A 15,174-nucleotide genomic window follows, 5' to 3' on the forward strand; every position below is an offset into this window, starting at 1 on the left:
GACGGCAGCAGGGCAGGGGAAGGCAGAGTTGCCTCCTCTGCGACAGGAGGCTGCCAGCTTTGGAGCAGGCATGCTGTGGTGGGGTCAGACCAGGTGCCTTTGCTGTCTTCTGTCCTTCCTGTGGGTCTCGTGCTCATGGACAGCCCCATCTCTGTTGACAGCCTTTGATAAACGGGGATCTGGAGAAGTGGAAGTTGTTTCTCCTCCTGGTGGGAGCACGCATGGGGCTTTGTTGTCAGAGGAGCAAGTGGGGAATCGTCCCCACCACCACTCAGGTGGCAATGTGCGGTTGGAACGCTCTTGGTTGCTTACCCTTTGATTTCAGTGCTGTCCTCTAGTCTGAATCTTGCAGTGGTTTTGCTGAGGCATAAAAATTAAAGGGATAAAGCAGATCATCCTCACCCACGCACACACCTTCCCCCCAGCTCCAGGTGAACAGCCAAAATCTCTGGGGGTACGTTGTTTTATGAAATGTGTATCAGATATCCATCATCAGGGGAGCTGTGTACAGCGAGTGGCTGCAGGTGCCTGGGGCTTGGCTGGTGTCACCTGGAAGGGAAAAAGGGAACAAAGGTGACCATGGGGACTTGTTACCAAGTACGTTTATTTGTAATTTCTCATTGTACGTTGCTGTATGTGTGCCTTGCAACATTTAGCTCGCAGTACTTCCTTCTCTCCTCCCCTTCTTCCTCCTCCCGATCGTCTTCCTCCACCTGCTGTTCCTACTCCTCTTCACTGTCATCCTTTTACCCTTCTTCTCCTCGTTCTCTCTGTCCTCCTGTTTGTCGTTGCTGTAGTTGTCCTCATCCTCCTCCTCTTCCTCCCCCTTCCTTCCGCTTCTCCACAACTTCATCCTAATCCTCCTTCTCCTGTTAGTTGTCCTTATTCTCTTGTTCATCCCCTTGCTCATCTTCTTGTTTCTCCTCTGCCGCCTTCTCTTTCTCCCTCACCTCCTCCACTGCCTCTTCTCGTTCTGTTCGTCTGTTCATCCTGTATGTCATCCTCCTCTTCCTTCTCTTCATCTTCCTCCTCCTCATCGTCCCATTCCTCTTAATTCTCCTTCTTCTTTTCCTTCCTCTTCCTCCTCTTCCTGCCCCTCTGCCTCCTCCTTCTTGTCCTTCTCCTCTTCCTCCTCTTTTTTCCTCTTCTTTCTCATGTTTGTCCTCCTCCTCCTGTTCTGTATCTTGTTCCCCTATCTTCTGCTCCTCCTCCTGCTCCTCCTTCTTCTCCTCCTATTCTTCCTCCTGCTCCTGGTGCCACCTGTTCCTTTTCTGACTGTTCCTCGTGTTCCTCCTCCACCTCTTCTTTCTCCTCCTCTCACTCCTCCTCATGTTTGTCCTCCTCCTCCTCCTGTTCTGTGTCTTGTTCCTCCTTGTTCTCATTCTCTTTCTGTGTTCCTCATCCCCTTCATCCCCTTCCTCCTCCTCCTGCTGTCCATCAGTTCATCCTGTTTGTCTTCCTTCTTGTTCTCCTCCTCCTGTTTGTCCTCCTGTTAATTCTCTGTGATGGGGTCATCACAACCCGGTTGGTTGGGTGCCTGGGAGTCGGTGATAGATGAAGGGATTCCCCGTTTAGAAGCAGCTTTCCATATGTCCTTTTCTTGTGTCAATGTGAGAAAAACGACAGGTTGACAGTGGGGGTTTTAAAGGGTTTGTGGTTTGGAGAGAGCAGGAAAATGAGCTCATTCCACTGGGCACTCTGTCCTGTGCTGCTAAAAGGTGGTCTTGGGCTAATCGATTCTGTGTTACCATTTGTGGTGATAAATTCATTTCTTCCTGTAGGGCTGTAATAATTTCTGCAGTTTAATTAATGGCTTTTTCTAATTCTCTTGACACATTTGCAGTAGCTTGCTCTAGTTTTGCAACCCCTAGGCATGGGATAAAAGCTGTTACAGAAAGGGGGAACTTGGTGCCACATGCCATCAGAGGGCTGTAACACTTTTTCCCATAGCTATCAGTGGCTGGGAGCTCCAGAGGCAGAAGTGATAGTGGTTCTAACCTGTGCGGAAGGTATTAATGCACTTAGAATCCACTTTTCAGCTCAGCTGGAGGGTTAATCCTCAAATGCCCTTTCTTCACCTATCCCATCTTGCCCTGGTAGTTGTGCAAATAGGGCAGTCTGATCTTCAAATGAGTCTGAATGATGCAAATGATTTCCTGTGCAAGGGTTAGCATGTGCCAGATTGGGCTGTTCAGGTAAACCAGTGAGGCTGGGACCCAGAGGAGATGGCTCAGAGCATCGGGATCCTCTGGGCCCGTAGTGGCAGCCAAACTCTTACCATTACCTTTAGTTTGATTGTGGCTTCCTGCAGAACAGCAAGTGAATCTCTCTGCGAACATCCACGTTGTCTGGCAGTGTGCAGGGCCGGATGAACTCCCTCCAGGAAGAAATGGCCAGCGTGCTGGCTTATTCGAATGGGTTTCACGTAAGGGCTTCTGGAGAATCTCCCTTGCCCGCTCAGTGGATGTGGTAGATGGGAAGGTTTGGCGGAATGTGTGGAGGAATGGCGATTGCCTTTAGGGAGAGCTCAGGGTTAGGAGGAAGAGGGCGGGGCCACCGTGCCCCCATGACGCAGGCCTTTTGTCATAATGCGCTGGGTGAGGTGAGGCGCTGGCGGCAGCCCGTGCACTTGTCGTCCAGGAAAGCCCTGGGTGGAACGCTGAGGCCGGGCACCCAAGTGGCCGTAGTGAGCGGTCGGGCCTGGGAGCGCTGCGCGCGAGAGAGGGAGCGGAGGAGGAGCCGGGGCCGCGGGGGCCTCTCCCCATCGTGTGGCTGCCCGGCCGGGCTGCGAGGAGGAGCATGTCGTGCGTCCACTACAAGTTCTCCTCCAAGCTGAGCTATGATACGGTCACCTTCAGCGGCCTCCACATCTCCCTGTGCGACCTCAAGCACCAGATCATGGGCCGCGAGAAGCTGAGGGCGACCAACTGCGACCTGCAGATCAGCAACGCCCAGACCAACGAAGGTGCGTGGGGGCGGCGGGCGCGGGGCCTTGGGCACCTAAAGCTGCCTGTTTATCTGCAGATGTGTCCTGGTTTTGTCTGGGACAGAGTTGGTTTTCTCCCTGGTAGCTGGTGTGGTGCTGTGGTTTGGATTTAGCATGAGAATAATGTTGATAACACACTGATGTTGTAGTTGTTGCTCAGGAGTGTTTGTGGCAGTCAAGGACTTTTCCGCTTGCCATGCTCTGCCGGGTGCAGAAGAAGCTGTGAGGGGGCAGAGCCGGGAGAGCTGACCCAAACTGGCCGGAGGGCTGTTCCATACCATAGGGCGTCATGCTCAGTATAGAAAGTGGGGGGAGTTGGCTGGGGGGCAGCGATCGCTGCTCGGGGACGGGCTGGGCCTCGGTCGTCGGGTGGTGAGCAACTGCGTTGTGCATCACTTGTTTTGTATGTTCTTTTATCATTAGTAGAAGCAGCATTGCTATTTCTCTTCCTCTGCTGTCCTATTAAACTGCTGTTATCTCAAACCCATGGGTTTTACTTTTTTGTCCCCTGATCCTCTCCCCCATCCCTCCGGGGTGTGGGGGGAGGGTGAGCGAGCGTCTGTGTGGCTACTTTGCCTGAAGGGCTTTGCTGCAGAAGGGTCTGTGAATGTTGTCTTGGGTTGCTAAGGTACTGTCAGCTTCACACATGGCAGCAGGCTGAGTGGCCAACTGGCTGGCGTCACTACTGGAATGGTTGGGTCTGTGTCAAACAGAGCCTTAAAACCAGACTGATGGATGGTACTAAATGTGATGGAGCCCAATTCTTATCCCCAGGAGAAAAAATGTTTTGAGATAGGCTGAACATGTGGCTTTTCTTATAGCAGGTGAGGAACAGAAAGCAAAGTTTTAGAAGAAAAAGTGATGCTCATAAAGATGTTCCCCCATAAAGTGTTACTCTAATGTACATCATACCAGTTTTACAAAGTGTGTTGCTTTGTTTCCATACGTAATCAGAATCCGGTGAAGAAAAAGTGTCTGTTTCACTAGGTTCTGTTAAGCGTGGTGTTCCCTAAAGGTGAGGTTAAAGAAGGAATATCTGTCATGCTTTAAAGAGCATCCCTCTTGTTCACCAGTGAGCAGATCCTCCTCTAGGTCGGTTGTGTTGCCCTTTGACCTTTGTAAAAGGAGTCTAAAATTTTAAACTTGGTCTATTAGTGAGACCCAGGTGCTTCCTGAAGCTTTCCTAAGGGTGTTTCCCATGTGAAAATGCAGAAATCCCCCCGTGGTTTTCAGAGCAAAACTAGAGAATACATTTCAGCGTAATGTATACGTATGCCAAATTTTTGCTTGAAATGCATAACCATGAATTTCAGTTTTTATTCATCAGATGTAGATGCTTAAACTCACTAGAACTAAACAGGATTTTAAATGTCAGTGGAAAAAAATGATATGATGGACTGTTTTGAAGATCTGGGAAGGCAAACTGGATGGTTGAGACCTATTTTAAATGTCAGGGGGGCAGGGGTGTCCTCTTCCATGCTTCCTCTAGAGGCATGTTCTATAAAGGCAGAATTCCCTTCAAAAAGCCTGCACTCAGGAACGATGCATTTCAACTTGCCGCCTCCTCTTAATTTGATCTGAACTTCTTGACCTGTCTTTTAGAATAGATGTTCTCACAATGTTGTGGAAGAACTGTGAACTGCAGAGCTCAGGATTCCTGAGTGCTCTTTCCTGCCCTGTAACATTCTGACTCCAACCCCTTGGAGCATGTGCTATTCTGCTTCTCAGGCAAGAGACAACAAACCAACAACCAAACAACAAACCCCAGCTGGGACCTGACCTGGTCTTAGTGCAGATGGCAGGCTGTCTTCTGTGTTCTGTCAGTCCTGAGTGACCTTGGAGAGCATTGTGGTGTTGGCATTCAAACTGTTTTAAATGAATGGAAAAGATTTTGCTGCTTGTGTGTGACTACCAAACCTGAAGACTTCTAGGAATGTCCCATTAGTGTGTTGGGACGATAAAAGCGCAGTGTTACATAGAAAGCTTTGCTTTCATACCTGTGAAGGGATTCTCTGAAGTGCTTTGTCATTACATGGTAATAGACATTCTTACAAATTGACTAATGTCTTTTTCCATATTTGTGTTGTTTTCAGAATACACAGATGCTAATGCCCTGATTCCAAAGAACTCATCAGTGATCGTTCGAAGAATCCCTGCTGGAGGAGTAGAAGGTACCAGCAAAACCTATGTTGTGTAAGTATCCATACAGCATTGTACCCTTTGTTAGGGTTTTCAGTGTCTTAGCTGGTTTTGTGGATATTAGTTTACAGAGGCATTCCGATTGCATCTTTGTTGTTAAAGCTGCTGTTAATTTTGGTTGTCATGGGGTAGATTGTAATGTATCTGTCCCAAAGTTGGCTTCCCTGTTTAGGCCTGCTGGGACATGGGGTTTGAACTGGAGCAATGGTAACTTTTAAGATGATTCTCTTGGGCTTGTTCTTGGGCTTGATTTTTCTGAGACCCAAGTTGTAGGTGCTGTTTCCTCTACCTGGAGTGGTCTTTATCATATCTTCTTATTGCTTTTATAGTGAAGGGAGATATGCATTGTAGTGTGAACTCAGAATTTGTTCCCATGTCAGAAGAGTCTGATTGTTGGGGTTTGACTCTTTCTTGCCTTTGGGGGAGGGAGGGTGGGATATGGCAGGTATTCTTATGCCCCAAAGCTGGGGTTTTTGGCATCCTAGCTGTAGAGGAAAGAGCAAGGGTTGCCAGCTGGCAAACCATGCAAACAAGAAGTTCCATTCATAAGTGACTCGTATCAGTTTCCTAAAGACAACGTCCGTTTCAGGCAAGAGAAAAAGAACAATATCCCAAAGTGTATTGCCTTTTGTGTGAGTACGATGAAGGAATAGTTAATCCTTTCCAAACCTGAAATGCAGGAAGCAGTTTAGCACGTTGCCAACTGTTGCTAGTTCTCTTTCTAAATCTGTTTTTACCCTAAGCTGGTATCTGTGCTCCAGGTTTTAGTTCTGTATTCCTAAGATTTACGGAGGACAAATAACTGGGTGTATTGATTAAAATGACAGACACTCAAATGCCATCCTGCCTACAGCATTATTGCTGTCATTTCTCTATTCACACAGTCCAGTTGTGTATCAGCTGCATTAGAACTGTTTGAATGGTCATGTTTTCCAGCCTTCTTAAAGATAGACCTCTCCACCACAGTTAGTAGGTGTTACTGGCTTGTGGTTTTGCCATGTCCTTCTGATGTGGGTTCCCCATAAATAAAGTATACTGATGAGTTACAGTGTGTCTTGAACAAACAGTACAGCAGCATCCTGGCACCCGTGAAGCACTTGCAAGCAAAAAACCCTGAATTTGTGTGGCTCTGCATGTAAACTTTGGGCACATTACTGCAGCAGTTGTTGCAGTGCTTTCAGGCACTACTGAGTAATTCTGGACACCACAGTGTTGTGCTTATAAACATGACCTTGTTTTGGAGGTTAATTTAAGGATGTGCTGTCTTGTGAATGCATCCTCCATTTCTGGTTGGGTGGCACCCTCTCCTGGTATTGTAATGCTGCCCTAAGGTGAGAGGACAGATGCTGCTGGCATCAAAGCTCAACTAAATCCCTGTGTGTGGGGACAAGGAAAGAATGGCACTGCTGTTGTAACGTTGAAAATTAGCCGTGCAGATTAGCTTTTGATTCCTCCAGCTGGAAACATTGCAGAAACTGCTGGTAGAGTGGTTAATGTTTGGGAACGATGAATGCATGCTGTAATGGTGGAGAGGCCTTGAAAATGCGTTACTCGCCTTGCAGTATGTTCTTGAAGGAGAATGTACGAAGAAACCCCTGTGTGGTGATCTCAAGCATTTCCTTGTACTTCCTCATCTTCAGGAGGTACGGGCTCTATTTTAAGTTCTGATCACCTCCATTTCTCTTCCAGAAGTCGAACGGAGCCAGTGAGTGGACCATCAAAACCAGTACGTAAAAGCACAATCTGACACTTTATTCTACACACTGAACTTAATTCTAAACAATGTAGCTTTGTATTAATTTTGCAAACAGTAAGTCACTGAATACTTTACAAAATACACTGAAAATAAGTTTCCTGTAGTGATGGTTACTTCTCAAACAAAATTAAGTATTTTTTTAAATTTTGGCACAAGGCTAGAGCCTGGTGCATTTGTGGGTGAAATCCCTGTCTTTTGTCCTAACCTCTGCCTGCAGTATGCTTTTGGAGCTGGGTGACTTCAGGGTTGGATGCTGCTTCAATTTCCCAAGAGGTTAAGCCTTTCTTTAGTGTACCACCATATGATGCTAAACATATAGAGAAGGAATGATGAACTGGAGTGAGGAATCATTTTCTGCATGCAGAGATTTTTTTCCCTAGAGTCTGCTAAAACTGCTGCCTTGAATTCTTCCACTGCGTTAGGCACTAAAGGACAAGAGCATTTTCCAAGGAAGGCTTTTAATCTCTCTTCTGATCCAGTTAGTGACCCCTTGAGGAGAGCTGTTCAGTTTACATTGTGAAATGTTATTCTACGCTTTTGAACAACTTCAGGCATAATAAGCAGTGATTCGAGTGTCTTTCTGCTAAGGTTTTACTGGGGTGAGCTTCACTGCTGCTTGTGGCGTAATAGAATTGAGTATACTGGAAAAGGAGCAAGCGAAGAGTTCCCCTTTTTCCTTGTGGAAAAAGTGCCCTCCAGTCTTAGTTCTCAACAAACACAGCAGTCCATTACGAACCAGTGGCCTGAGGACTTCATTCCTGCAAGCCCTTCCGTAGGGAGCTGGGAGGGAGGAGTGTGGCTGCAATTTATTCTCAGAAATCCCTTTTTAGCTGCAAATTGGCAGCTTCCTTACCCCTGTGACTCTTAAGCAGTTGTGAGCATTTGACAAGGGTCCCGCTCTGAGATAGTCTGGAGCAGTAAGTTGATCTCGGGCGGGCTTGGTGAGTTTGGTTTCTTCTCATGAACCACAGAGGCACTCTGGAGCTGTCACAGGTTTGGACGCTTTTTTGAACAAATACAGATTACACTGGGTTGGAAATGCCTCTTTCAGTGACACTCAGAGGATATGGTGCAGCCTTTCAGACTGCAGTAGAGATGAACTATTGCTGTGTTTTGATTGTAGAACTTGAATATGTGTTTAATGTTTTGTGCACAGATCGATGACTCTTCTGGATCTATTTCTCTGGCCCAGCTCATTAAGGTATATATCTATATCTATTCTTGTCAAATGCTTAAAACCAAAAGCGTTTGCTTTGTATTTTTAAATCTTATACTGTGATCTATAGCTGTATAACTCTTGTAATGTGAACAGAACTTTAATTTAGATTTTACTAATTTAAAAGTATTTATTTTAACTGTAAAATATGTGTGTATTTTGATACTGTCCTGTAAAGAGTAGTTGCCAGTCTGGGAAGATAGAAGGGGAGTACCTTATCAGCCTCAACGTAATGTTGCCGTATTACTCATCTTCAAGACACAAAGAAGCCCCACTGCAGAAGCTGTTTACAGAAAAACAGAACTGTTTTTCATATGTTTCATTCATTTTGTGTTGGAAACTAACACAACTTTCAGAGAACAATTATATGGTCTGTAAGTTATGGACATTTCAGGGCGGGTTGCAACAGCCAAACGAGAAGCGTTTCTGGAACATGGACGATTGCGTGGCTATTTTTGAATTTCTAGTCACGGTAGTTATAGTTCCGTTCTGTGAATGCTGCAGAGTTTCATACATCGTAGTACATCTACAGTGGACAGCACAATCTAATTTGTTTGAGCGCAGGCTGTGTCAATTGTGTAAATGTACCTGACTGTTTATAGGAATATGCCAATGTGTATGTGTGGCATATTAGCAGATGGGACCTTCTGAAACTGTTGCAGTGCCATGTTTTGCTGTGGAACTGCTTGCGTTCTGTGCTCAACAATGTGTAGCTTTGCCTGGTGATTGCACTAGTGATTGCCCTTTGTGCAAAGGTGTAGTGCTAGCCAATGGAATGAGTGCTCTTTTGAGTGACAAAGATGAGAGAAGGCTGGGCCTAGTGCAGAGGAGCTGCTTCTTTCTTCTGAAAATAAAGGCTGGAGTTCATTTCCAAGAAAGAGAAATCTCTTCCCACTTGTAACTTCTTCCCTCAATCACTGCAGAAATTACACTGTGTACATTTGGCAAAAAAAAAAAAAAAAATTAGTTTGGAAGGTATCCACCAGAAGAAATTGGACTCCATTAGTGCCGTGCCTAAATGTGTCCTTGATTCTGTAAACGCATGTGAAGTTTTCCTGTGAAATGTGAAAAACTGTCCAAGTGGTGTAGACATTTCAGCTTTTGAAAACATTTAAAGAAAAATACAGGAAAATAACATAAAGCAGCTCAGAACTGTTACTTGCGCTGACCTCCTGAGTGCAGACTGGCTTAGCATTGAGGCCATGGGTTGTAAAAAGTTTTCCAGTTTGTTATTCCTCTGTATTAAATGCCCTATTTGAGTTTTGGTCTATTCCTAGGATGTGTTATTTTGTGTTTTGGAAGTGTTCTGTAAACCGTTTGGGTTCAAACAAACTAGTCAAGTATCTGTAAAGTTGTCTGTAAATGTTAATGGCAGTGACTTCATAGATGTTGATCTGGATGATGTTACAGTTGAGAAAAAACTGTCTATATGAATGGCTTGACAGATGTTGATGTGAATGATGTTACAGTTGAGAAAAAACTGTCTATATGAAACAACCATTTAATAAAATACTGAAACTAGATGGTTGCTTTTGTGAATGAATGCATCTAAAAACAAAAACATGCGCTGTTGATCTGAAAGATAGGTGCTTGAAGGTCCAAGTCATTTACAGTCCCTCCCTTCGTCCCTGCTTATGTCTGGACTAGTGTGCAATAAAAAAATCTGACCAAATACTGGTTAAACAAAAGCAGCTGGCTTCAAGAATTTGAAGATCTCGTTGTGCGTAAGGTTTATGAAGAAGTTAGTAGGGGGGAACATGCAGTTTGGACTGCATACGGCACGTGATGTTGACATTTCTACTGAAAAGAATCCTTTGTCTTGCTGAGGGATTCTAAAAAGCTTGATTCCTTTTCATGCTTCTGTGTCCGAAGCTCAGTTTCAGCAAGCAGAAACAACTTCCCTGACTGCTAAGTTGAGTGCCCTTTTCAGGCTGCAAAACGTAAATCATGATAGTGGCATTCATCTTTCTCAGTTAAATGTACAGCGGAGATCTTCTCCTTCAAATAGTCTGGAGCTTACTATCAGTTCAAAAATACTGGACAGTGTAATTGTTTCTACGCAGAGCTTGAGTTCACGTGGAAGAAAGTGGGACTGGTTCCACAAGCCTTTATGTAAGGTGCAGACAGAGCCCAAGGTTTTGGGTGCCCAGGAATGCTCTTGTCAAGCAGGTTACCAGGCACCCAACCCCCACGTAAGGGCGTAAGGACTCCCCAGAACATCTTCAGCACAACTCTGTTTTATATGAGTAGCTGTTTTGGTGCAGCCTCAGCTGGCGTTGTGCTGCTCTTTATGGGACTGGGTGAGTGCTGTGGTCTTTGGCCGTGAGGGCTTCACTGTGTTTCTCATGCGTGTGTCAAATCCTGACCTGTTAAACAGACTGCCAATCTGGCTGAAGCCGATGCTTCCGAGGAAGATAAAATAACAGCGATGATGATACAGTCTTGCCAGGAATATGATCCATCCAAGTAAGTGTTGCTGATGTCAGATCTGTTCTTTGAAGATGATGGAAAAGCTGCAGAGATGCTTGTTGGAACAAGAGAGACACCTTTGCATACCTTTTTCTTTTTTCCCCCAAAATCTTTCAGTTACCTGAAGAAAGCCTTGGGTCCACCTCCACCATCTTACACTTGCTTCCGCTGTGGAAAACCTGGTCACTATAGGAAGAACTGCCCAACACATGGGGTAAGACTGTGGGTGACTGCTGGTGTTCGGTAGTTTGTCATTGTTTTTACCTTGGCAGTCACGTAACAATACAGAATCACTCCTATTAAGAGTTGTTTCTCTTGGGGTGAAACACAGAGGTTACCTGGCAATGTTGCAAAGCCCTTCAAACTTCCAGGGAAACCTGCAATTACAAATGCAAAAATGTCTTTTTTCCAGGTCATAGACATTGAATATGTCCATAGACCTTTCTCTGTGGACTTTCACGCACATTTTTGTATATTTCAATATCACTGGAAATGTTTCTGGTTTTAACTCTTTTTAATGACTGGTTGTAGACAGGTTGTAGGATTCCATCTAAACCCAAGATGTTTCTCTTGACCCCATCTTGTGACTATGTGCGTGTTTTAGGTACACAAGCCTCTGGTTGAGTATTCATGCCATTGAACGTTCGTCACTGAATGTATCTGCATGAGGTCTGAATTCAGCCTTCATCTAGAGATGGTGAACACAAGTTTCCCCAGCGAGTGATTCAGAGCAGCGAACTGAGCTCTCGCACTGAATTGTGCTGGGGAGGAGGAGCGGGTTTGTGTCTCTTCTCTGAGCAGATGGCGAGCGCAGGGGTCTTTCCCCCTTCAGGAACCTGAAGTTAAGCCAAAGAATGTCAAATGAGTTCAAAACGCTGCTCAAGCCTTTTGAACGTCCTGGCTCTGTTCTTTTAGGAAAAGAAGTATTTTAGTTGAGCAACCCTTACGCTGGGTACAAGGAGAGCACTAAAGGCTTTTGCTGCTTCAAATAGTCCTTGAAATGTCATTTGAAGTGTGGGTCCTGAGATGAGATATGTCTGCATTTCTTTCCTTAACAGGACAAACAATTTCAGTCTGTTCCCAGAATTAAAAAGAGCACAGGAATTCCCATGAGTTTCATGGTGGAGGTGAAAGATCCCAACACCAAGGGTGCTATGCTGACGAAGAGTGGAAAATATGCAATACCAGCTATTAATGCGTAAGTAGGGAATTAATTGGACTGACCACAAAGGGAAGGAGAGAAACCATGGGTAAATGTTTGCATGGCAATGCAACCAAGTTGGCTGGCATCTGGAATTACGGGAGAGGAAGCATTGTCATTGTAGCTTAACCTTAAAATCTGTGATACTTTCTACCATTAAAATAGGGCGGTCCTTCTGTTCCTGCCCCTGCAAGTTGGTGAAACTTGTGGTATGCTAAGAATCTGTATTTCTGCAAAACGTTTCAGTAGTGTTTACAGCGGAGTCGGTCTCTGTGAACGCTCATTTTGCTTCTGGGTTATGCTTCAAAGGCTTCCTGCAAACTTTAACAAAGAGCTGTTGGACTGAGCTTTCCTGCCCCCCTGACTTTTATCCAATCCCATGTGTGAAACAGACTGAAGTTTTCCTGTGGCTATAAACTAAGAAAACACTACTGTGTGCTGACAAGAGTGGCTGCTTTCAAATGCACTTGGTAGCACTTGTGTTTTTCTGTTGTGGATCTCCTTTTGTAGAAGCTGTAACACAGACTTCCTCCATTAATCAAACGTAATTACTCAGAGACTAACTTTACCCTGAGCCTGCAATTTACACTTACCCTCTGGCAAAGGAGAGGTGGGATTCATTTCACCTGATTTCTAGCTGTCAAGGAATTATTTTTCCAGTCTGAGCTGGTTTCTGAGTTGATCCAATGAATGGGAGAGTTCTGCAGAAGGAAAATTCTTCCCCCCTCCCTCTTTTAGTGCTGTGGCTACAGAAAAGTAGTTGAAACGAAATGCCTACATGTTAGAAGGCTAATGGGGAGTGAGACAGATTCCATCTATTCTCTTATTTGATAAAATCCAAAGTTTGGAAAAGTTTCCCTTTACCCATGTTTAACTCTTTCCTTTTTCCTTCCCCACCCTGCCTCCAGGGAAGCTTATGCTAGAGGCAAGAAGGAGAAGCCTCCCTTCCTACCAGCGGAGCTGTCCTCCTCCTCCTCAGATGATCCTGTTCCAGAAGAGTTGTTGTGTCTCATTTGTAAAGATCTCATGACGGATGCAGCTGTTATTCCCTGCTGTGGGAACAGTTACTGTGACGAATGTAAGTGTTACTGCCCTGTCTGTTCATTCAAAACATCACATCTGATCTTCGGAAAGCAGAAATAGGAGATAACAAAATTACTTTCTTACGTGTTCTATTTAACACTTAAGTAGATGCTGAACAGGAAAGAATGCTTCTCGTATAATGGGGAAAAAAAAAGGCAGAAAGCTTTTTTCCCTTTTTACCTATCTAGTTAAGTCCTCTTTACATGGGAAAGGATGAGTATGAGAAGAGCGCATCACTGTGCAGGTGATTACAGTATTGGATATGGAATGCATTTAGTTTGTCCACAGCCCTTTCCCTCATACAAAATTATACAGCCAGCTCTGGTGCCTGACTGTGCTCTGCAACAAAGGGAGAGTTAGGCATTTAATCCACGTTCTTCTCCACGGGAGAGCTGGTTAAAACCTTCAGAACTCTAAACATACTAATGATTTTTTGAGACGTGTTTTATTCATTAACCTGGAGGTTGGTGACTTCTTGCTGTACTAGACAGTGGAAAAAAGACTCGTGGGGACATCAAGACACAGGCTACTCTACATCTTCAGGTGTGACAGTAGTGAAATATCAAACCTGTACGGTTGTGTGCTGCATACGAGACATTTGTGACACTGTTGAACTTTTATAGCTTCATGCTCTCAATTCCAGACCACATTCACCCATTAATCATAGACGTGTTTTGAGAATTGATTAGAAGCCAACAAATGTCCTCACTTTGGCTAAAACCTGTTTTGATGGTTCTAATTATTCACAGGCATTAGAACAGCATTGCTGGAATCTGAAGAGCATACCTGCCCAACGTGCCACCAGACAGACGTTTCGCCTGATTCTGTAATTGCCAATTACTAATTTACATCTCCTTTAAGCAAGGCTAAATTGAACAAGGCCAAATTTACTTTTGAAATCCATGATCTGTTGTTACAGAAGCTTACAGCCTGGCACATTCAGGTCACACTTTTGTTTAAGATGATTGCCTCGCTTTCAGATTTGGTGTTAACACTGAAATACTTTAAATACAGATACTCTGAGTCACCAGTCAGTAATATCAGTGTCTAATGGGATGTGTTCATATATCTATATGGCGATTTATTTTAGGATTGACAGCATTTACAGGAATACAAAAGCAATTTTTCTCTGTGGAGGCTTTTGTTGGTGTATCTCCTGAAGTTCCATATTACGTTTTTGTCAATGTTTTTCTGCCTCTAGGCAGTGAACAACTTCAAAAATGGAACTGGCTACACAAAAAGGCTCCATACCCAGATTCGGCAGCAGCAGCAACAGCCACCACCACCACCACCAGCACTCCTGCCCATCACCCCTCCTGCTGCTCTGGTGAGTGCCACTCAACTGTCTAAACCTTCCCCTCTGTCAATCAGCAGTCTGTTGGAAGAGAAGGTAAGTTTTATTTCAACATATGCGCTGATTCCTGTATTTTCGTAGAGCTTATTTTCCAACTGTTTGCATTTATTCACAAGGGCTACCAGGTTCCTGTTCAAAGACAGCCAGCAGTAGCAAGTGTTCTGGGCCCCCAAGGACAACCAATACCCACAGCTGGTAAGTAACTGTAACTTCAGGATTTCCTGAAAACAATTATCTTCAGACCAGCTGAATGGATTTTTTTCCTTTTTTGTCTCCCCACTCCACAAGATCTTCCAATGAGAGCCAGAACAATTTGCTCAGCAGGTGGCAGAGCAGGTTGGGAACTGTGAGTATTCTACAGAAATTCAGTAGATGACCACTTGTAACCTGTTAAACGAGGCCGTAACACATGACTTGTACAGCAGCTGATTTATAATGAACTGAGTATGCACAGATCGCTGTTTACACGTGATTTTGCTAAGGAACTGATGAACTATAAGAAGATTCAAGAAGAGTGTAGGCATTCGTTTTCCAGGTAACTGCTTTCCATGTCCGTAAAGGAGAAGCAGATTGTCTGGAAGAACCAGGAGGAGTTCCACTCCACCTCTCTCGTTAGGTGGATTGGGTGACTCAAGGGATCAGCAGTGACAGGAGTTGCACATGTAGGTTGCTAGCTCAACTCTGGCAGAGACTCAGGTTGACCCATAGTTGTCCTTTGGCAGCCGTTGTTAAGGAACAGGCATCTCTTTTCCTAAAGCTTCTCTGCAGTGACATCCTTCACCTCCTGACAGCCGTGAGAGGCTGGAAACTGAGTAGTGTAGTTGCTGGATTTTCTGTGTCTCCCTATTCTGACCGTAACCATGACCTCAAAGCACTTTGGAGGAGATATGTGAGAGAAATTGTCTTCATT

At 44.8% G+C, this 15,174-nt stretch overlaps 1 protein-coding gene across 1 annotated transcript; it reads left to right on the forward strand.

The window, feature by feature from the left end:
* Nucleotides 1-2,799: 2,799 nt before the first annotated feature.
* LOC142596122 (E3 ubiquitin-protein ligase RBBP6-like) lies at nucleotides 2,800-14,893 on the forward strand. Its single transcript, XM_075725109.1, is given in 11 exon segments — nucleotides 2,800-2,965; nucleotides 5,080-5,179; nucleotides 6,875-6,995; nucleotides 8,098-8,142; nucleotides 10,535-10,623; nucleotides 10,744-10,840; nucleotides 11,685-11,824; nucleotides 12,736-12,905; nucleotides 13,660-13,742; nucleotides 14,112-14,237; nucleotides 14,825-14,893. Coding segments are annotated over 11 exon segments (1,206 nt in total).
* Nucleotides 14,894-15,174: the final 281 nt, after the last annotated feature.

The sequence above is a fragment of the Pelecanus crispus genome, chromosome 27 (genome assembly GCF_030463565.1).
Source record: "Pelecanus crispus isolate bPelCri1 chromosome 27, bPelCri1.pri, whole genome shotgun sequence".
Classification (NCBI taxonomy): domain Eukaryota; kingdom Metazoa; phylum Chordata; class Aves; order Pelecaniformes; family Pelecanidae; genus Pelecanus; species Pelecanus crispus.